We start from the raw sequence: 23,411 nt of genomic DNA on the forward strand, positions 1-23,411 counted from the left end.
CAAAATGCATAGATGGAGGATAAAGACAATGTACTAATATTAGTTAATGGTACTTGAATCATGTCAATACATTCACTGTTGTAACATGTCATTTCAGAAGCTACTTGGCAAAATAACATTCTAGAAAAGTAGAGAGCTCGATACTACCCAATTTGGGCTTTGTTAGGAGGAATGATTGAAGCCCTGTCATCATTAGGGAAGAAACTGGAGAAGAAGGAACATCCAGCTGGCTTACAGAGCTCATACAAGGAGGTGAGGTTGTGAGCATCAGTACAGACAGGTGAAGTAACAAGCGCTGGCTAGTGAGAGGCTGAGCTCTACATTGCTTTTGGCCTGAACAGAAACAGATCTCCAAAACATGAAAAATACAAAATTTTAAACCATGCTATGATTATTCCCATAATATTGAATGTTATGTAAATTATTCCTGAGGAACTAATTCTTTTTGGGGCTGTATTTTGGGGCGGGGTGGGGGGGGAGGGATGTTGGCTTTCATAACTTCATGGCGTACATGGCATAAGACCTAAATAACTGTAGTCAAAGGAAAGGCTGTTGGCTCTATCTGAATTCATCTTCTGTCCTTCCACTTGAGCACAAATTGCTGCAGGCTAGGAGGGACAAAAGGACAAAAAGATTCTTTTTTCTTACCAAATTCTCCCAAACACTTTCCAAGACAGAGCATACCTGTGGTAAGTCCATGATGAAATTGTAAGCATTGGCCTGTTTGGCTGCTTGGATGATGTCCTCCATGGTAGCCTCGTCCCGGCCGTAGCGAATGTTCTCTGCAATCGTGGTGGCAAAGAGCACTGGCTCCTGCTCAACTACGCCGATCTGTGAGCGCAGCCACTGGATATTCAGGGAACGGATGTCATGGCCATCCAGGGTAATCTACAGTTAGAACATAGACACAAAATCAGGGAAAAAATCAGGGACGTTATGCCCTCCACTTCAGAGACAAAAAAAGACACAGCAGAAGTGAAGGGCCTGTGATGTTGTGTTTCCATGACCAGCATAAAAATCAGATAAAGAAGGTGGCATAGCGGTAGTAGGAATATTGGCTCTCAGAGCTGTGCTCTTTGATTTCATTTCCCATTTCTGCTTGGCACCAGAAATAAAACCAGGTGAAAAGTAATCATGAAAGTGATGATTGTTATTTACAGTAATTTGTTTCTTTGTTTTTTATATGTTCAAATACAGCTCAACATGTATGTGCTTATCTGTTCCTATTTGATATAGGAACTCATAAATGGAATGAGATTTTGAATAGCTATAATTCATATTCTTAGCCAAGCCATTACTAAGTGGTAATTGCATATACTTAAGTGATATTATGGGTTAATGTTTAAATGTTCAATACTGTGTTTTCCAGGAAACATTTGTCACTCCTGAATTATCATTTCTATAGGTATAGTTTTTACACAGATTTAGCACTGAATTTTTATTTTCTCCTATACAATTTACTCTTTCACATAATTGTTTTTATAAGACTAGTAAGCGCAGTTGTATAAAAGAGATGTGTAGGAAGATATTTCACTCATTTAAAAAATAATTGGGAAAAAAAAGAAGAAGAAAGAAATGAAAAGGAAATTTGTAGTATTGCTTCCCACCTTGGAGAAGAAACCATGCCATTCCTTCAGTTTCTGAGGCCAGAGAAACACATTCTAGGCTGGGACACTCACCATGCCATCAGTGGGGTCATAGAAACGCTGGATGAGCTGTATTGTTGTACTTTTCCCAGCTCCACTAGCTCCAACAAAAGCTGTTGTCTCTCCTGCTTTAATCACCATATTAAGGTTATCCAAAATCTGGATAGGAAAAAAAAAAGAAACAGAATTTATCTATTTTAATTCCCCACAGTCATACAACCAAGTGAGTATATTCTGTATCTTAAAGATTCAAAGCAATTTTACAAAATTCGGAAAAGTATTATGAATAAGGGGGATAAAGCAAGCCACATATTTTTACACAGCTTGAAGACTTTGTAGATGCAGAGCACTGATTTCTACAACAGGCAGGCAGATTTTGACCTTTCATTGTTCCTGTTGTTTATCATTAAGAACTAGTCAAGTTAATACACTAGAGAAGTTAATTAATTATATTCCCTTTAAAGAACATTGTGTGTGTATTGTGAATGTATGTTACAGCATAAATATTAAGAATGTAACCATGAAATTTTGTAGAAAAATCTGATACAGCATGTGCTTCCATCTTTAGAAGTAATAGCGCTAATATGCTTGTCCAATAACATGCTTTTCCAAGGAGAATTTGTCAATTCAAACACAGGAATAGAGGAAGAGTGGGATATACAGCCTACACTCCTGTCCCTTTCCTAGCCTTTTAATGGGTCAGATGGTGCATCCCCAGGGTAATGGAAGAGTTTTCTAAAATCTCCTTGCACCATTCAGTTTATTACTTTATGTTCTATCTCGTACACATTAATACAAGGTCATCACTGATTGCAAGAGAAGCTATAAGCAGGTGAATTTACCCAAAATTACTGGGAGTGTATGTTCAACAGCAAGGAATATGCAGATGTGACAGTGGATATGTCAGAATGGTAAAATAAGCCAAACAGTAAGCAGAAGAACACTTCAATGGAAGAATTATTCAGTCTACTTTTAAGCAAAGAGTCTGGGCTTCTGGAAAACAATCTCTACAGAAAATCTAGAAATTGCTGGCACAACCAGGATATTTGTCTTGTTTACAATAATTGTGTTCACAGCATGGATGATGAATAATTACCTTTATGTCTGGTCTGGATGGATAATTGAATGTTACATTGTGAAATTCAATTTCCCCTCGTACTTTATCCAGCTTGTAGCCATCTTCTGACATGCAGTCAATGGTGGGTTTCTAGGATGAAATTTATTGGGTTATTTATTTGCTGCAGTAGATAAATACCATACCATACAAAGCCATGGCACTTCTGTTTGAGCAGCACTTGGCTGCATGGAGCCAGCTGCAGGCTTTGCGCCAGGGATAGCAGGGAAGGGACATGGAATTGAGGGCCAGAGTGATGGGGGAGTTGGCACTGGTGGGTAGCACAGACAAGAAGGATGCACCCTCTTCTCATTGTAGGCTTACTGCAAATACCACAGCCAAGCACTCAGACAGGTTTTGCTGGAACTGAGCTGACTGACAGAGGCATTTTGACTAAGCTAATTTAGCCAGCTCCTCAGGGATAAAATGGTACTACCTCACTCAAAAACATCCTCTCACAACACCGAACAACCAGTTCATTGCTGAAAATCTTCAGGCCTTGCCACTTGGCAATTAAAACATCCATCCTTGTGCACCCAGTCCTAAGAGCTGAACTACTGTAGTTTCCCTAAGAAGTGCTTCAGGTCTCACATACTTTTGGCCAGGTGTTGGGTATTGTGGATTGCTAGACATGAGCAGAGAATTAAGAGAAATTTGAGGAATCACAAAGAAATTTTCTAAGGATAGATTTCTGAAGCATGGAATACAAACAGAAAATTAAAACTATAGCAATGAACATTTGATAACTGAAATGTGCATGCCTTTTTAATATAGCCTAACAGATTGAAAGGAAAGTTGAAATGAGAAATGTGTATGTTCTAAGATGTTAAGAACAGCTGCAAGATGGGTTCTTTAGGACTATAACTTACTTAAATTCTGATACTAATCTATGATGAAGTTTCACTGATCCTGCAAATGGGAACCTCAACATGACTAGTTTTATTGCCAGGGCAGAGCTGTGCTTGTACTGTCTAATCACAAATCTACAAATGTGGCAAGCAGATGGATCTAATTTTGTCACCATTTCTCTAGATAGATGAAATGTGACGTTGGTTTGCTTTTTTAACCCTAAAGTTATGTGACTCAGCCTTATTCTGAATATTGTGATTAATCCTTACTGTTGCAACTCTTTATGATTTTAATTTTTTTCTCAGAAAAATACATCCATAATCCATCTATATTTTCAGTTCATTTTAGAGCTTTATCTTATGAAGTGTATATGTTTTATCATTGTTACAGAAGTTTGAAGGGTTACTGAAAACTGTTAGCATTACCATAGCCTTATGTGCTCTGTAGAAGACAAGCAGCATTTTCATGTGTTTAAACAGCTTTCAGCACAATAAAGCTTGTCAGTGAACAGAGATAATACATACTTTAAGAAATCAACAGTCTATCTCCAACCAATAAATTTATAAAGCTATAGAAAGGTATCCTCAAGAAAGGAATCAATACATTTCAGTGGCATCTCAGGGTCTCTCATACAATTATTTCAAGTATCTGTTTAGATAATATTGTGATTAACATTTATGACAGCTGCATGAGCAGTGCCTGTGCTCATTTGGTCCCATTTTTGCTCAGGGTAGCTCTGGGACAGGTGACAGAGGCCACCTTCACCACTAATGCCAATGGAGCCACAGCTTTTGATGCGATCTGGAGTCTGGGAGCTATGGGATGATTGCTGCGAGTTCGGTTGCAGAGTGGCTATTACTGCCTGCCAGTACACCTTCCCTGGGCCAGCACTGATAAGCAGTTGCCTGTAAGGAGAAATGGGAACAAGGAACAGCAGCAGCCGAGGTAAAGCTTCAGAACTCACAACCAGGCCACTTAAGAAATCTGTTCAATGTGTTCTTTGAGCCCATGTGCATCCCACTAGACTTTTCTATTGCACAGTCAGTTTTTCCTTAATGAGACTCATTTTTCTTCATTTACACTGCAGATAAAACTAGTACCACTTCAGGCATATTTAATTATTTTTGCACTACAAAGTAACACAGCTTAGAAATGCATTACTTACTTTATCTATTGTCTCAAAAATGTTTGTTGCAGCCCCACGACCGGTGGCAAAGGCTTCCAGACAGGGAGATGCCTGGCCAAGATTCAATGCTCCTATTAAAACACCAAAGAAAACCTGAAGAAATGGAAAAAGAAGTTAACAAAATATGACATCACATTTTTACTATAGCTTACAGCTTAGACAGGCAAACCCAACTACAGTAGCTTTATGACTTCTCATGCATCTGCTGAACTGAAGTGATCCACTATATGAGCATTATTAGCCAACAAGAAAGCAAATAAATGCATTTCAGAAGGTATTTTTGCTGTCTTTTACAGATCTGCTTGAGGCTGAAGTAAATCAACTCATATTTGTCTTTGCCTAAAAAAGTTTGCATCTAGGTATTTACTGAGATGCCACTGATGTATTTTAAAGCCGTCTCAGTTTGACTGTGTGCCTTTTCCTTGAAACAAGATCTAGAACAGGACATTGGTGGGAATTTGATTATTTCAGGGATGCATTTCACCAGTAAGCAAAAATAGAAAGAAGCTTAAACCACTGTATTACAATCTTTGTATATTGCAGCTCCTGTGTGATCCAATACTCACAAAGCTTACTTTTGAAGGAAGTACCAGCTATAGAGAATATTTTTTCTTTGTCTCACAGAGAAATTAACTGTAAGGGTTGCTACAAACACTGGATAAGCCACTTTTTGATGTGAAAATATTCTATCATTTTGGGTGAAGAGTTTCTACCAGTAAGACATACCCAGTGGGCTCAGGGTAAGTCCTTTTCTAAGAACCGAAATGAAGAGTTACTCACTAATGATTCCCTTCTGAAAGCCCAAGGATCCCCTTTTTGCTAAAGCCTAGGACAGTATGAGAGAAAATGAGCAACAGCATCTGCTCTTCCTGGGAAGACTGACAGACAATAAAGGCAGCTGGATAGAATACTGAATATCAGAGGACCCTTGAGTCCAAGAATTCAGCCCTGGTGTGTGGCCTTGTGATGAGAAGCAAGTGAAGCTGTAGCATATCAACTAAAACACAGAAGTGTTTGTTAGAAATTTCCTAAGAGCTGCCAATACTTCATTTCTATGAATGGTTTTTATGAAGGTTCTTAAATATAGACAGGAACTAAGACTGCAAATGCTGGCAGGGGCTTCAAAGAACAGGACACTGCAAGGTGGTGAACATAAAGAAGGCAGAGGCTTATTTAACACTTGTGTACCACATTGATGCAAATTATTTCATTGTCTGTTTCTGCATTGTATTGTAAGTATAGCTTATTCTTCTCATATGGGGTGTGCTTTTGACACTTTTTGACAGGTTTTTCCTAGAATTTACTCTGTTTTACTTCTCCTTAGTTTTTCAGTTACAGAGGTGTTTTGGCAGAACAGGTTATAAGGGTTGGACAATGCCTTTGCTCCATTTTGTTGCTTTATTGTGGGTGCTAGTTTGAACATTCACCCTGCACATAAGGACATGGAATGCTATGTCTGGTATGTAACAGTTTCCTCTAGCTTGGCCTTCAAATTCTGCTAAGAAGCAAACAAGGACCCAGCTACGCTTTTGGATATAACACAAACAGAACTCAGGATAAATGGGGCAAAGTGTATAAGGAAAGACTACAGTTGAGAAAGAAATAACAGGACATAGGACTCAGTTCTCCTTTGCAGCATAATGATGTTTACTGGGAATATCCCTGTAGCTAAAGTGGAGGAATCTACTGAATGCACTGCAAATGTCTTTGCTGGGATGTAGAGATCATGCCATACATTTACACTCAACTTTACTACAAACTGATTTTCTTGCAGGAATGAGTCTTTAAGCAAGGGGGTTCTAAGCCTGTCAGAGTCTGTCATGAACATGAAGGAGCATGTTCTGTACACCTGGCAGAAGAAGAAGGGAAGGCAATACTTAGTAGATCTCAATGCAGCATGGTGGCTGTATGACTTTTTGAGAGAACAGGAAAAGCATATTTCAATGTTTTGTATCTAGAAATTCCCCCTACTGCCCCCTGCCAAACTAGGAGTGTATGGTAGAAAATATGAAGTAGAAGAAAAAGACTGGAAGCTGTGAGGAAAGGCATAAGGGAGACTTTCTCCATTGGCAGCTACAGTTTTTCAGCTACAGGGTAGCTCCCCACTGTTTGCCATTTGTCATTTGGAAGCACTGGACTATAGTTACCTTGAGCAAGGCTAAGAAATTGCTCACTTTGTTTTTCACAGCACTTCCTCATATCAACTATGGGTATTGTGAGCAGGTGCAAATGTTTCCTTCCTCGAACAGAATGACTCAGGTTTACAACATTCTCAGGGTAATTTGTCAAGTTCCATTTAGCAGGAAACTTTGCACTTTGTGGAGCAGGTGGTTGGGAACTCTGATGGTGTGCAACAGGCAGAGAAGGAGCAAACATCAGAACACCCAGAACTTATTAAGGTTCAGGAAAAGTTGTTCTGAGTTTGGACTGGAGTCTGCCATTTGGGCAGTCCTGGCTTAAGCAACCAACCAAAATACCTGTAGATGTTGGCTTTGTTGCATTGAGGCCAGAAGTGTCTGAAGCACCTACTGAGCAGAAGTGAATGCATGAGTGCCATGCAGGTTAACACAGTTTTTGTACATGCTGCAAGAGCCACAGCCAGGTGTGTTTTTATCTGCATACATGTTTACATGGCCTTTGTAAAAACAAAACAACAGGAAATGGTTTCTCAAAGGAACACAAAGTGTTCATGAGAAATTAGATGTGACAAGGCTTTCTTTGGTTAGGTGTCTCTTTACCACAACCCTTTTCATCATAAAATTCTTCAGAAAAGCCAACATCCCAGAAGCCCCATGCTGACCCACAAAATAGAAAAGCTAGTTTCAGGCCTCTGATAATTGTGTGGGCTGTCAAATGAAGGCATTATTCTGATAACCATAGGTAATATTTAAAATATTTAAAATAAAGATAGATTTTTTTTTTAAGTCTTATCCACTTGTGTCATACATATAGTGAGTAATGATCTTTAAAAGACATAAATAATGTTTGTTACCATGGAGCCACCAGATACCAGAACAGATATGTGTTCCAGAATTATTATTTTAAGAACAGTCCAGAAAAGTTGCATCAAGCTAAAATGAGTACCTGCAGAAGAGTGCCAGGTGAATATTCTTCTTCCTCAAGGACAAGTTTAGAGCCATACCAAAAGGCTAATGCATAACTTAGAAAAATTATACACCACATGTAACCACTGAATAATCCCATTATCATTCCTTTTCGAATTCCCCAGTGCTGAGCAAACACCAAGTTCTTATCATATCTGTCGAAAGAGAGAAAAATAAGAGGGAATTAAATAAATTTGACAGAAATTTCAAAATGAACAAAGATCACATGAGGCACCTTTAAAGACTCAGCAGAATGTCCACACATAAGGTTGAAACAGAATCACTCTGAAGTGAGAGATCACTGCTGAAACCAGCAGTGCTCCCAGATCATTAAATCCTTGTATGTTCTAGTATAACAAGCACAAGAAAAGCCACCTTTTCAGATACCTTATCATGGGGTTTGGAGTTTTAGCAGATTAACACAGGATTTGAGAATCTCCCAACACTCCAGAGCACATCCTACAGCCATATTATGTTTTCATAGAATTTAAGAGAAATTTGCAGAAGAAAAACCTGATGTTTTTCTGATGAAAAATGATGTCATGATTGAATTGACATTCATCATGAGCATGTTCTGATGAAACTAATTCTCCTACTTAGCTTGAAACTACTCAAGGTTTTCAGATACGCTGCAAAAGTGATACATCAGACAGCATTTAGGGAAAAAATTGACAGAATGTTCCTACAAGTAAGCATGATTGAAGATAGTATTACTGATGCTTTATTTCACTGATAGACTGTGACTAAAACTAATTCTGCATACATTACTTGAAACCTAAATTTCTGAAATATACATGCATGTAAGTTTCAAAGCTACTAGACAGTCATAGTTGTAGAATATAGCAGTGAATTGTTATGAATCTGATGTGCATTACAGCATTACATTGCTTCAGGAAAAAGAAATCAGAGACCTTAGAGTTTGTTCAAACAAACCTTTCAACTTCTTTCTTCTCCCCACCAAAAGCAGCCACTGTTCTGATGGATGAGAGCACTTCGTCAGCCACAGCTCCAGCTTTTGCATAAGCCTTTAATTCTCGGCCTGTTAGTTTTGCCACAGCCTACAAAAGCATAAGCAGGGCTGGTTACACCTGAACTTCAGGTACAGAAAAGGACAGTGATGAGCAATGCTGGCTATCACCCTGTGCTGGCTGCTCTGCACTGGGTCACCTCCTGCACTCCAGGCATGTTGCACACTCAAAGACTTAGGTCTTCTAGTGCCAGGGCATACACCTTTGTAGCATATGTTTTGCAACAGCTCTGCTCCAAGTAGCTAGAAAGAGCAGCTGACAACTCCTGCTTTCCCTGCCTCCCTCCCTCTCTCCCTCTCTCTGCTCTAACTGGGCTGAAGCAGATTGCACACTGAGGGTTTGTGCACAGAGGGAGGAAGGGGGAGCTTAAGTGCCAGGAGCAGCCCTTTAACCGCCATGGCAGATCCCAACATCAGGAAGAAGAGGTAACTGTAGTGGTGGGGGAGGATAAAAACAGATGTTGCCACCACTGTGCTTTGTTTCATGGGCTGATAGCAAACAGGTCCCTACACAGCAACCAAGAGCTTACTGGATGCCAAAAGCTTACTTAGACTCAAAAAACTGCTCAAATTAATGGAAGAAAATGTAGTAATTTACAATTCTACACAGAGATACCACATTGACTTGGGAATGAGACATCATTAAAAGTGTAATGTGTCAGTCTTTGCTTTCTCTTTCCAAATACCCTATCCCTTGCATCTATTAGTCCTTTTTGAAGACAGGAAACCAGGCTAGATTGACTTTGGGTCTCTTTTCTTCATGGTGTAAAACAAAGACTTGGGCTGGAAAGGCTAATAATGAGGAAAACCTTAAAAGTAGGTATGTGTCTGGAAAGAGATGGGTAAAGTAAGAATGGAAAAGGAGAAAATTATAAAGATAAAGGGGAATAAGGTGGAACAAATGAAGAAAAAACATTTTTTGTTTTATTTCATTCCCTGCCAAGCTTCTGCTCTCCCACTTCACATGAGTCATTATTCATATCAACTACTTGCAGCCAGCACAAGGTGCTAAAGCAGAGCTGGAGGACAAGAAATTAGTCACAGTTACATTAGATGTTTGATAGCAGAATGATAGCAAGCTGTTCCTGATGTGAAAGAAATGAGATTGCCAAAGGACTGAACCCAAGAAGAATGAAGAAGATGAGCAGGAATTACCCAGCCCTGCTGAGTGTGGGAGAGGAGATGAGAGGGCAGAGGATCCTGCAGTTTCCCTTTTCACTGTCCTTTGTACAGTGACAGGAAGTTTGTAGGAAGTGGATGGAGAAGCAGAACAGGAACAACTGGAGAAGTGCAGCAGCTTCTGGGAGCAGGGACAGCTTGAGGTAAGTTTGAGTAGTTGTTTTCAACCATTTTATGTCTCTGAAACTTAGCACCCATAAAAGTCACTAATTTACATAGAGAAATCAAGTCCTGTGTCTTGTAGCCATCTAAAGCAGGTGTGTAGTAATTGAGAAAGGCAAAGACCAGCTTCTGATCTCAGCATTAATACCCATCCACAGGACCCCCAAGAAGGTAAGCTTACACTCCCCTCTAAGAAACAGGTTTTATTACTCTGGGAATCAGAAAAAACAAAGTGAGAGTAAAGCCCACCTTCCCTCTACCACACCCCTCCCTCCATCCCTCCCCTTTCCCTCAGTGCTACTGGGACCATAATCTGTCTCTCCTGACTTTAAAGGGGTGTGATCAACTTCACCAGTCCTCACAGCTTTCTGGACAGATCTTTCCTGTCCATTATTGCTCAATGGGAATCTTTCACAATTCACTTACCAAGCCATAGAGAGCTGCTCCAACCCCAAGCAGAGGGCTGACTGCAATGATAACCAAGGTCAGTTTCCAGCCACTGACAAATCCCAGGAGGAATCCACCTACAAAGGTGGTTATGCGCTGGATGAAGATTGCTACTTGATCAGCAATAGCCTCATTAATTTTGTTAACATCACTGGAAAACAATAACAGCAACAAAAATCAACAGAAGAGTGGTGAGCATAACTTTAGTTTGTGTTGCAGGTCTTGGCCCCATTTGGGTTAGTTGCTTTTCACTGGAGAGGGCCCATCCTCATCCCTATTCTTTCACCATTACCCCATACAAAGACCCTGGAGTACAATGAGAAAACCTGATGCCTTTGCAATGGAGAAGCCTTTTAGGCATGAATATTGCAGAGAATATACTGTCCTTTCCCAGGAAATGTTCTGGCAGCAGACTGATTCACTAGCTGGCTCTTCCTACTGTGCCCCAGCTGATTCAGGAAGTGTGCTCTGGCAGCCAAATTACAGATCACGCTGAAATGACTGGGTACAAAAGGAGAAGAAAGGAGAGGACAAACTGGAAAAAAAACCCCACCCCAAAACCCATCTAGCCCACCACCCACCCACCCAGACATTTGCTGTCAGACAAGGCATGAAAGGGAAATAATTGTGGTTCAACAGTTATGGTACTTAGTTCAAAGATGGGAGAGCTAATCAGTCTGGTTGCTGCTCCCACGAACATAGCTGTATTTCTACCAAAAGGTGTTTGTCACATGCCTGGTTATTGGCATTCTGCAGTGTTTGGAAGGAATTGCAAAATATTTTCTGTAGCATATGAGTTTCTTAGATTACTTACTCAGAAATTCGAGTGTTCAGTTCTCCTACAGATGTACAGTCAAACCAGCCTATATCCATTCGCATTATTTTCCTGAAATAAGCTTTCCTGATTTTCTGTATCTGACGAGCTGCAGACATAACCCAAAAGCAGATCTGGGAAAAGCACAAGATAGCTGATAATTGCAGTAAAAAAGTCCTTCTACTCTCAAGAAATCAGAAAAAGCAATCTGACTAGAATGGGAAAGGCTGTTGATAAAATTACTATTCAGGTAAAATACATTCTGGCTGCATAGACATGATAGCTGTTTTGGTCTTTAAATAATCCAACAATTTTATATAGCCTCTGGATCAGGCATTTGTCTCAGTTCTGATAAAATGGGAAGAGAGGCAAGTTAAATTACTTATGCTGTTACATGACTGCCATATGGACAACATTTTTTCCATCTACAAATATAAGTAATACAGAGATGGCAGCCATCCTACCTCTGCAAAATTCTTGGATAGTTTTCAGAAGGGAGATTGACAAGTGATGTTTGCGATTATAAAAAGTTTCAAAAGCCATGGGCCGTTCAGCAGACTTTGCAGGAATCATCCAAGCTTTTGACTCCCTTCAGTCATAAGGACCAAACAATTATTACAGAAGATGTAGGGTATAATTCTTGTTCAACATTAGTTTTACACTAGTATTCTCTGTAATATCTCTGTAACAGAAACAGGGCTCAGCACAGTTGAGATGCCTACTGGGAATCTGCATGCCCTTCAGCTGTTATTTTTGGAGGGCATGTGGATTCCATAGTAACTACACTTGATCAAGTATTGCTTGTGGTGTGGGTAAAATGCATCCTTTTACAAAGGTATGCATGCCCAAATCCTAGGAGCACTCAGATTGCCAGAGCTAACATATTTCAGTGATGGAATGACAACTGAAAGCCTCTGTTCTGCTCAAATAAGTAGCTAAGCAGTTAAAACCAACATAATAATTATAAATTTAATTATTTAGTGATTTAAACTTTGAAATCAAAATGGAAAACAAAATACTGACTTGGAGGTATCCTAACACAAGTATGGCACAACCAATTCCTCCATAGTATCCTGCAAACTTGGTCATTTCATGTTCAATGTCCAGCAGCCTAAAAAAAGGAAAAGGAAAAAAAAAGGAAAAAAGAAGTGAGTAATACTTTTTTAAGTTTCTCACAGGTTTCTAATCTGATCCTCACGTTAGATTCAGACGAGGTGGAAGTCAGCTTGTTTAGCTAACAGAGACATTGTTTCCCAATACCAAAGCTATTGCAAGTGGCTGGTTTCCTTGTTCTGGCTGTTGCACAGGGGTTGGGAGCTGGCAGCTACCAAAAAAAGCTCCACCATCCTGCAGCACCCCTGCAGTCCCCAGGAAATGCCCCCAGACTGCCTGCTCCAAAACAGCACAGGTGAGAGGGTGTTTCAGAGAAGAGCTGCCCAACAAGTTTTCATTAGATGTTGAATGTGCTTGTTTTGTGCCAAGCAACTAATAACATTCAAATTTCAACTGCATTTTATAGGGAGAAGTGAGGGCTGCTAAAGTCAAATAAAATATTACTTTGTACCATAAACTTACTAATCTAAAATGATCATTTGTTCTGTTACACAAGTAGTAGTGATAATTACTCCTAATATCAGTGAAGGACAATGAATTGCTGCTTTTGCATTTAATCTACTTTGAAATAGGTTGTTATAGGTTATGCATTTAGAAAACTTTTTCAAAAACATCCTGCAGAACAGCAAATTTTATTTAACTTACCCAAAATTTTGTACCCTGAAATTTTAAGCCACAAGGGACCATTCTGTGCCTGACTTGATCTCTGACAAAAAACAGTCATGGAAACAACTTAGGTTGTTAACCTAAGTTATCTGACACAGATATCCAGAACAATTTTACATGACAATTAGGATAGTGGAGCAGATCCTCCTAGTAACTGTGCCAAGGCATATGATAAATAAGCAGGTGACTGGTGACAGCCAGTGTGACTTCACTAAAGGCAACTCATGCTGGACATATTGGTGGCCTTCTATGACAGAGGTACAGCATTGATGGATGAGGGAAGAGTGACTGACATCATCTACTAACTGGATTTGTGCAAAGCATTTGATACTATCCTGCATGACATCCTTGACTCTAAACTGGAGAGACATGGTGGATGGACCACTCGGTGGATAAGGAATTGATTTATAATGATGCACCAAGAAATGATTCTTAGGAAAGGTTACAGGTTCAAATTTGGCCTTTACAGATACCTGTATCTGAATAAATTCTCTAGACTCCATTTATTATATTTAATGGAAAGAAACAGCAAGTCTTATGGGGCAGTTCTTTTGATCTGCCTCAGACATCCCCCATAAGCTAAGATGAATTGCATTCTAGAAATGCTCATTTCTCTCTGTGACAAAAGTTTAGGTATCTTGCTCAGAAGTCAGCAGGCACCTACAGGTAATTAAGTTCTGACCAGAATGACCAGTAGTCATTACTACCTACAGTGTAATCAGAGAAAATAGATTAATGAACTCAGATATGTAACATATATATCTGTTATCCAAACAATCATAATCGAAGAATATTCTTGCTGACAGCTATAACTGAAAGACCAAGATCCAAGCTGACCTTCTGTCCCTCCAGATAATATCACCAGCTCAGAAACAGGACTATGTAACCAGAACCATCTTATGAACAGAAAATATAAGATTTAGAGGCCGAACAGAACCTTCAATAGCAATGCATTCTCTGACAAGCTACGATAACAATGGGATATGATAAGAATGATAACATCCATACTTACCCACATCTTATTGTGGTGTTCTTTTCATTCTGATGAATAGTTCCATTAATCCACACTATGGTGTTATTTACACATGTCTTGTTTGGGTCTTTAAGCTCTTGCATTTCTATGTCATATTCAATAAATGTGTCTGCCATTGCACCAAACACAAGCAACACAGCGGGTTGGGCCACTCCATGAACAATAGCACACAAAGTACCAGCAACCATCATTAAAATCTCCATAGATGATGAAAATCGAAACTAAAGAGGGAAGAAAAAAATATGGTCTCTGCTGCGAGGCAGTCTTCATACTGGTTGTGTAATGATAAATCATTAATTAGGTGGATCAGATAAAAAAACATTCTCTTTAAATTTCAGAATTATCTTCAATATAGAAAGAAGAAAAATCTCTCTGTCCAATCTAATCTAATTACATCTGTGATTACAGCCTCATAAATTATTACAAGCTTCCTTTTAACATGTGAATGAATGTATTATCAGATAACATTATAGCTCAATATCATTCTGCATGATCATCATTCCAGAAACTAGGTAAGAGATTAAAAATAGTAACTATAATTGATATGTATAGTCTGCCTTGTAGACTTCCAGTGGAGAGAGTGGGAGGGAAGGAAAAAGCCCTAGGGCATTATGTAGAGGCTCTGAATAGAGTCAGCCAATTTCTCAGAAGTCTATGGTGCTGTGGTAGGAAAGCAACTAAACATCTCAGAGCAAGTTTTCATAGCTGAAATTCATTCTGAAATGCTTTGGCTGAGCCAGGCTCTTAATCTGAGAGAAATGTGTAGAAAAGAGTTTTCACACGGGTAGCTCGGCAAAGATACAGTGATTTAAGTTGCCTTTGTCATGATGGTTGGAAATCTGATTCTCAGGGTGAAGTCAGGTGCAAATATATAGATTAAACTGTTCATATAGACTATCAGTATCAAATGCTATACATTTAAAAATAGGGGTGTCAAGAGGAATCATAGCCTTCTGAAGAACCTGTCCAGGTTCTGTAGGTGCTAGAATGTGTCCTAGAGAAGAAAGGGTGGGAATTTACAGCATATATGGAAAGGGACATTAGGGCAAAGACAATATAAAGGCAAAACCAGTTAACACAAACAATAAATAAATAAAACGTCCTTCTACAAAAAAAAGAAGAAAACAAAGTCAGAAGAAAACTGTACCTCTACCACTGTTTTACAAACCTTGCTCATAAGAAGCTAGCTAGGAATTCACTTGATTTAAAAAAAAAACTACACAGAAAATGCACAGATATGTGATATCTGATTTCTCAGCACATCTGAAGCAAACATACTGTATTTACCAACTGCACTTCAGGAGTTAAATATCTGTGCAAACCTCTCTGCTTGCCCTCTGTGGGGACAGACTGCTGTCTCCACCCAACCAGGAGCTGAGATACTTAGCCAGGTACATTGCAAGGGATGTTACTGCACCAGCCTGCTGCTACAGTCAGGGCCGTACTTGTTTGGACACATTACAGACTAACTGACTGGGCTGTGTGCAAACCAGGAGTAGTAAGATCTCTTAGCTGCGTGCTGCTGGTTGGATACCTCTTGACTACATTTATTTTAAAATTTAGATTAACCCATTGGAATTACATCAAAGGCTAGATGTAACTCATACCATATGGTATTGTGCATCCACAAGTTTCCATTGCAACCAAATCTTCTAAAACCCATGGAACAATTATGAGGGGGCTAAATTATCTGCCAAATATCACACAGAAGATTTTTGGTAGAAATAAGAATGAACCAAAGTCACCTAAATCCCTGCTATGCAACTTAACTCATTTCCATATATGTATCTATAGCTTAAATATAATGTGTTTAATAGACATTTTTGACACCAAACTGACAAGATGGCAAGGGGTTCTAGTGAATTCCCACTGAATTTTATTGGTAGGATTTCAGGCCAAAAGATTTAATCCTTAAAAGTTCAGCTTAGTCAAGCTATACCCCAAAACAACCTTATTGGTTATTATCACTTATTCTGCAACACAATACACGTCAAATATTTATAGACATTGCTTTCATTACCAGCTGAAAGAAGCCAACATGAACGCTATTTTCTTTCTTCTTTGATGACCTTCAACAACAGAAAACATAAAATCATGAACTTGTATTTTAGTACATATTTTGTTTTATATGCTAAGCATAAAGAATTGAACTTTACTCACTTTTCACTTTTCTTCTCTATAAAAGGTTCTTCAGATGCATAGAAATTTCTGGCAAAAAGATAAGATTTTACATTATTACTTTTATTCTCTTGGTTGCTTCTCTAAAATTACATTTTACTTGAGACATTTTGCCCAGAATTTTAAGAGACAAGCTGTTTCTTTTGGATTTCTTTGGAATCAGTGATTTGATGGTTCTTTGAAATTTTAGACAGAGACTAGAATGGAGGTTAGGTTAAAATTCTCTAAAGGTTTATACTTTGTTCCATAAGCAGCTCCTCAACACACTGTTCCTATAATGTAGATTGTGGGTTCTTTGAGGTCAGCTAAAGAAGAAGAACCTACTGCCCAAATTGTTGGATAATCCTTCCTTTAAGACAGAGAAAGTTCCTGTTCCTGTAGCAAGGGATCATCATCAGCTGTGTACATTCAGTGATGAATGAATAGGGATATTCTGTTTGTGGTGGGTTGTTTTGGTTTGGTTTTAATGAAGCAAACTATTCAAGCTGTATTTGTCATAAACTGTTTTCAGAAACCAGATCCTAGAAAGCCTAAAGGAAGCTTTCCATCAGGTATGTATGGATCACATGCGTGTTACACGTGAAAGTCCAACAGAACTTGGGTTTCGTGGTGGAAAGACGTGGTAGACTTCTAATACTGGGCTGGTGCTCTCTTAGATGGGTAACCTGACAACAGGAAAAATTAAGAGATACTCTGATTTTCCTGTTCTAGAGGTAGCTCCCAGACTGGGTACACAGTGTCAGAAAGAGTTGGCTCAAATTATAGTATTGTTACTGTCCAGCCTGATACAGAGTTGTCCAAAGGTCTCGGAATGAGGAGGTTCTTAATTCCAATCAGACCTCTAATAATAGCTGAAGGTCAAATTCTGTAAATCATCCCAAATTTTAACTATCCAGAATTCTACACTTAAATCTTAGTATCCGAGACCTTTTGTTTTAAAATCTCACAGCTAAGTTTTAAGAGAAATTAATCAAGTCTGATTAAAATTCCTGAAAAAGTGATTTCTCAAACTAAAAACACTGAAGAAAGATAAATTTGAATATCAAAAACATTTTCAGAAGGAAGATCATATTTGTGTTTTTGAAAGTTTCTAGGACTGCTTTGGTCTACCTGTTACAGTTGTCTCAAATAAGGAGGTTCACCCACTAGAGAACAGCTTTTTTAAAAAAATAAATATTCCATCAATTTGATCCAATAACATTAACTTCTTTGAATATTCCTAGAAATATTGATTGCTCCAATAATGTACATGACTTACCCTGATTTCTTGAAGCTGTTACCTGTGAAGGAAAATAAATGCACAGTCTAGTTAATGATTATTGTTAAAGTACATAACCTTCTATAGACATGTGAAACATAAACTCTAGAACTCCATGGGACCTGATCATTTGCATATTGCAAAGGAAAAATGGAAAAAAAGACAAGCTCTGATAAGAAGAGGGAATGCAGATCTTAGCATTAGCTAAGATCTTAGAATTAGCTCATTAGAATTCTGCTGAATATATGCATGACTACAAATATGAGTGTTTGTTGGGAGAAACTGTGTAAGACAGCACTTTTTACTTTTTTTTCTTCAACAGAACCCTTTTACTTGTACAACAAAGTACGGAGTGTAAAAACCTATGCAGATACCTTGAAATTGCTAGTTTACCCATAAAGATTGTCCATGAGTAGGGATTATTATATTTTTTACAGAAAAGTTTTGGGGGCAGCATACTTATGACAGCAGGTACCATATAACCCTATTTATTCCACAGACTATTTGCTTGTATTCCGTAGACTACTTCCTTTGCTTAGGCCACCCACCACCTATTCTACATGCTTTATAACCTAAGGAGGTGACTAAAGAATAAACTTCTTACATTTGCCATCTGAGTCAAAAGCATAATTATCCTCTCCCAGTCTCTTGATGCTACGCAGAACTACTGGGTCAGACATGATGATTATGAACTTCAATCAAAAATCCTGAAAAGAGATGGGGTGTGGGGATGGGGAAAAGAAAGAGTATCAGCTTACATTTGTCTGTGAACATAAAACAACATTGTGTTAAACTGCCCCTTTGCCCTCATGATCCCAGGATGACACCACTGATTACAGCACAAGTTGTAACAGGACAGATGTCATGGACTCAGTGAAACCACAGCATAGAAAAACACCTCAGAGAGTGCCCAACCCACCGCTGGCAGGCCTATGAGGAGGCTGCCCTGCAGGGCTTGGCAGCTCCTGGCAAACAGCCCTGTCCCCAGGCATGGCTCTGCTGAAGTGAACCACTGCCTCTGTGGGTGGCATCTGGGAGGGTAACTCAGAGGCTGAGACCATAACAGGACAAATCCTGCCTCAGTTACAAGGGAGCAGCAGAACCTGCCCCTGCCTTGTGCTGTCCCAACTGGCAACACCTGGGAGAATCATGACAGGGAACTACTGGGGCTCAGAAAGGGAGAATGGTGGAAGCTCCAAGGCCATATTGACATCTGGCATCCAAGATGCATCCAGGGGGAAATGCTGCAGAAGTCATCCCCAAAATAAGCCCTTTCACAAGCAATGTTATCTCATCTACATCTTTGCTTAATGTAATGTATCCCAAGGCATAGCTACTGCACCTTCTCCCAGTCTTTAAGTATCAACAGTTACATGGTTATATGTCTGTATAAAACACTCACAACCTCTCATTTTAAGCATTACATGACATAGTTCAGTTGTCCTTATTTCATTTTAACAAATGTTTATCAAATTTGTAATTGATAATTTTAACTTTTTTTAAAGCCTGAATGCTGATACAGTTTTAAGTAACAGGAAAAGTAGGAAAACACCAATGATTGACAGACTTGACTGTCCCACATTTCTGAATCATTTTTCCTATTTTTTCTAAAGCTCAACACATCAACTACTGTCCTGTTCCTTAGGCATCATTCATTAGCTTACTTAAACAGATTAGTATAGCAGATTAACATGCTGTACTAGATTATTAAAATAACCTTCCTCAGGGTCTGAATGTTTAATGAGGATCACTTAGAACATCTTGAAAAATACTGTTGTTGATGCTGCAATTTAAAATCAAGATAATAGAAATCAGAGAAAATAGAAGGTAATAGACCTACCCATGCGTGTGCAGAATACAACCTAGTAGCAGAGAAAACTCAAACTGCACTCAAATGAAATAGCATCTTGCTCTAGCCAGTTACAGTGCAGCTGCTGGATTTTTGAGAAACAAAAATCTTTCAGGAACTCAAAATCCAGATTTAAATAAGTAATATTGAAAAATGCTAACAAAGGAACACATCCTGTAAATGGAGTAACATTTGGACCTGATCCAAACTCCTTTGAAATCTATTTCAAATCACCTCTTTATACAGATCAGATCTTTATTTAACATAAATGGGAGTGGAGGGGTGGAGAAAAAAAAACAATTAAAATTGTCCCTGAAAGCATTATCCTTCATGTTTCTCTGAAGTTAGGTTCCTCACATATTGGTGATAGCATTTATGCAGAAAGACATATATTGCTTCAAAATAGAAGTTAAGTGTCTTGTTCTTCAAACAGTCCCATTAAAAAAAAATAAAACTGAAAAAAAAAAAAAAACCCAAAAAAACAAAACCAAACCAAACCAAAAAACCAGCAACACTAACTGTGCACAGGAAATGTAGCATTTAGGTTAAATTGTCCCAAAGGAAAAAAAATACCAATACCTTTCAGTTCAGGAAGTGTCATCAGTTAACTCTGAAATAATAAACAGGACAAATTTGTTACTCACCTGTGGCTGTGAAAAATCATAGGATCATAAACAAATTGCAAGGACCCTGTTCAATTAGTCAGTAAAGCACTCAAGCATTTTCCAGCATATTTTCATTATTTTAACCCATTTGTCAGAACTGAATCTTTCAATTGGGCCTTGGTTATTTGCACCTGGGTCAATAACCATGAGGTCACAATGTTTTCAGTTCATTGACATCTAATGGAGTGTTTAAATTTGACTAATGCAATCTGAAAACAAAGTCAGTGCACTTGGAAAACAATTATACATGAGGAGACCAGACAGTTCTCTGGAAAACAACTCACAGTTGAACGCCCAGGAAGAATTAATATAGCATAATTTTATCAGTGACTTTGTTTGGCAGACAATAACTGTGTATGCTCTTGTCCCCACCGTCCATAGCAACATCAGCTGAATAACGTGAGAATTGGTTCAGAGATTAAGCTAAATTCAGATTAAAAACTTGCTCAAAAGCTTAGTTTTCTAACTAAGATTGCCCGTTTCCACACGGCTTCTAACTTTTTCCAATTTTTCCTTTGAAATGAAGATTTTACAGCCTGGAAGCTCCTGAATAGTAGTGAATTCTCATTGGATACAAGCCCTCCATGGATTTTTCAATAAGGGACATTGATGAGGACAGTGCTATGACCTCAGACAATACCACTGCATAGCTTAGAGGGAAATGGCAAACAGGGTTTAGTTCCTCTGTGAAATCAGTTCTCGCTACAGAGGCTCCTGACTGATAGGACAAGATAGAAAGACAATGTCTTAATCACAGTGATTGTCAGGTCTCTTCAAGACTTCTGTGCTCTCATACTTCCTATGATAAAGCCTCATGCCCAAAAGTTGTCACAATTAAATGTAGCTAAGCAGAAATCCAATTTTCCTCGGTTAGCATCATTACTGTGTTTACAATGACAGCATAACTAAGTGCAAATTCAGTGTCTGCTCCCACTACTTTACAAAAAGAAGTCTCCAGCTATACCACTGTACACAGCACAGATTTGAGAATAACACTATTAGACGTAACATCACAGTGATAATAATTTAGTCCACCACGGCACAGAGCCAGAGTAAAACAAACAGTTGCAGTGCAGGGACAGTTACCTTCATGGTAGTGGAAAGGCTGGAAGGAAAATTATATGATGAGCAGTACTCTGCTTTATTTCAATCCCCACTGACTTCTTCAGGAGCAAAGGCAATGCAATGCCTTTGGTTTTCAAGGTACTTTAGCAGAGTTCACACTGGCAAGCTCTTGATGAACCCTTTGGGTTTTTGGTTTTTTTTTCATTTTTGGTTTGTGGCCTCTATAAAAAAATGCAGGTAGATCTTTACATTGCAAAGTTGGACAGCGGCAGACAGACTGGACCTGTCAGTCTCCCTGGCAGCCTGGAGATAAAACAGACTGTGGCAAGCACTCTAACTGAAAGCCTTATACTTACAGCACTTCTATTAATTTGATATAAAGTTCCACTCACTGATTAAAGCCCACAGAGATCAGTTTAAGTTCCATGTTTGTAGACATGTCTGTTGTCATGGCAAAAACAGGCTTTTTTTCTTCAGTCCAGCTAAATTGGCTTTTATTTTTGTTTATTGACCAGACTGCAGATCAAGCCAAAACTCTGTTGTTTTTATATTGATTTACAAATATACATTATAGACTGCAACACAGCTGCAGGCAAACGAATGCTTCAGCAAAGGAATACAGCAACTCCAAGCAGGGTAAGGGATATTATAAAGAAAATGGTACTTTTAATAAGGTTTGCAAGAGAAGGAAAGCCAGCCTGTGTACTGGGTCTGTTCTGCATGCATACATATGCCAAGAGAAAAATTTCCTTGACCTAAAGGAACTCAGAAACACTACACAGGGAAGGCAGTTACCTAATCTTTCTTCATACTTTCTTCACTACTGATGCTGCAGAGGAAGTAAAGCAATAAAAACTAGCATCTCTCAATTGCAACTTTTACAACATGCTGGGTAACTTCCAGCCAGCACAAGAAGCTGCATTTTACCAGCATACATACTTATGTAAAGAACCATAAGCAGCCATAGGGCTTGCAGTAAAAATGGATATCTTAAACCTGCCATGTCAGAGCAGAAAGCAGATGTATGAGTAGAAAATAAAAGCAGTGATCCTGTTCCTACTATTATGCTTAAAAACAGGTCAAGTGACTGCAATTTCCTTTTAAATTAAGCTTAGCCAGAGCAGAATTTGACCACAATAAGTGCAACTTCATTGCATCTTGCCCTGCAAAAGATGGATTGTCCACAAGCAATCTTTTAAAAGTTCTGTTCTTTAAATCTCTTTAGATCTTTTTTTAGTTGATTGCATTAGGCATTCTCTGTTTTCTGGGCCAAGAGTGCTCACAGAGAAATATAACTGAACTTTTTCTCTAAGCAGAATTTCATCCATCATCAATAATTACTTATAAATTCACTACTAAATCAATTGGAGTATAATCCCAGATATGCAGGCTCTTCCCAAATGTATTTTGCAGTAGTGATGTTTTCACACAGCCTAAGCTTCAATTCAGCAGGGGAGGTGCTCCAACCTGCACCCTCCCTCCTGTGCTCAGGGACAACAGGCAAACTCCCACAGCCTAGTGGTGCAAATTTATTGCTTCAGAGGCAAAGAGGCAGTACTTGCTCCCTTCTTTTCTGAGACTTCAGCATTGACAGCAAAAGGTTTTAGCAGAAGAAAGCTTTTCTGGGTAGCATTACTTCAGTATCCACAGTAATGGGAAAGGTTCTGGGTCCTGCTTGCTTTGCTTGACTTTTTGTTGTCTGTTGGCCTCAGCTCAGTAGATTAGTTCTCCTTAATGAGCCTTGACAGTCCCCCAGGCTCTTTAAATCACTATATATAGCCAGCAATGCTTATACAACATAGGTAGGTGAGGCAGGCATAGAGCATAGCCAGAAGATTAATACCAAGTACATCCCTAAAATAGACAGATCACAGTACAAGTCATTAGCAATAGCAGGGAGAGGGGCCCTGCTGATGTGCTGATGAGGAAAGTACCACCAGACACAGAATTCGTGAGATTTTTTTTTAACCAACATGCAGGTCTTGGCAGACAAGTTTATGAGCAAATTGGGCTGTTTCTACATTCTGACACTGGAAATAACTGGTGAAGGCAACTC

At 38.9% G+C, this 23,411-nt stretch overlaps 1 protein-coding gene across 4 annotated transcripts in view; it reads right to left on the minus strand.

Moving 5' to 3' along the window:
- The window catches only part of ABCB11 (ATP binding cassette subfamily B member 11), a 37,870-nt gene extending 17,483 nt beyond the window's left edge, over positions 1 to 20,387 (minus strand). For 2 of the 4 annotated variants that reach the window (XM_005415839.3, XM_005415838.3), the window contains exons 1-13: positions 18,381 to 18,456; positions 18,034 to 18,058; positions 16,361 to 16,409; positions 14,320 to 14,561; positions 12,552 to 12,639; positions 11,529 to 11,662; positions 10,694 to 10,865; positions 8,833 to 8,957; positions 7,880 to 8,054; positions 4,775 to 4,888; positions 2,743 to 2,853; positions 1,680 to 1,805; positions 685 to 888 (exon numbers count right to left, since the gene is read on the minus strand). In XM_005415839.3, the coding sequence (XP_005415896.1) occupies positions 685 to 888; positions 1,680 to 1,805; positions 2,743 to 2,853; positions 4,775 to 4,888; positions 7,880 to 8,054; positions 8,833 to 8,957; positions 10,694 to 10,865; positions 11,529 to 11,662; positions 12,552 to 12,639; positions 14,320 to 14,561; positions 16,361 to 16,409; positions 18,034 to 18,058; positions 18,381 to 18,456 (1,641 nt within the window). Of the gene's footprint in view, positions 1 to 684; positions 889 to 1,679; positions 1,806 to 2,742; positions 2,854 to 4,774; positions 4,889 to 7,879; positions 8,055 to 8,832; positions 8,958 to 10,693; positions 10,866 to 11,528; positions 11,663 to 12,551; positions 12,640 to 14,319; positions 14,562 to 16,360; positions 16,410 to 16,500; positions 16,549 to 17,776; positions 17,799 to 18,033; positions 18,059 to 18,380; positions 18,484 to 20,269 lie in introns of those variants that run through there. The other 2 variants (XM_005415837.3, XM_014306835.2) reach the window with 2 other exon arrangements.
- Between the last annotated feature and the right edge of the window lie 3,024 nt (positions 20,388 to 23,411).

Source organism: Geospiza fortis, unplaced genomic scaffold (genome assembly GCF_000277835.1).
Source record: "Geospiza fortis unplaced genomic scaffold, GeoFor_1.0 scaffold112, whole genome shotgun sequence".
Lineage (NCBI taxonomy): Eukaryota > Metazoa > Chordata > Aves > Passeriformes > Thraupidae > Geospiza > Geospiza fortis.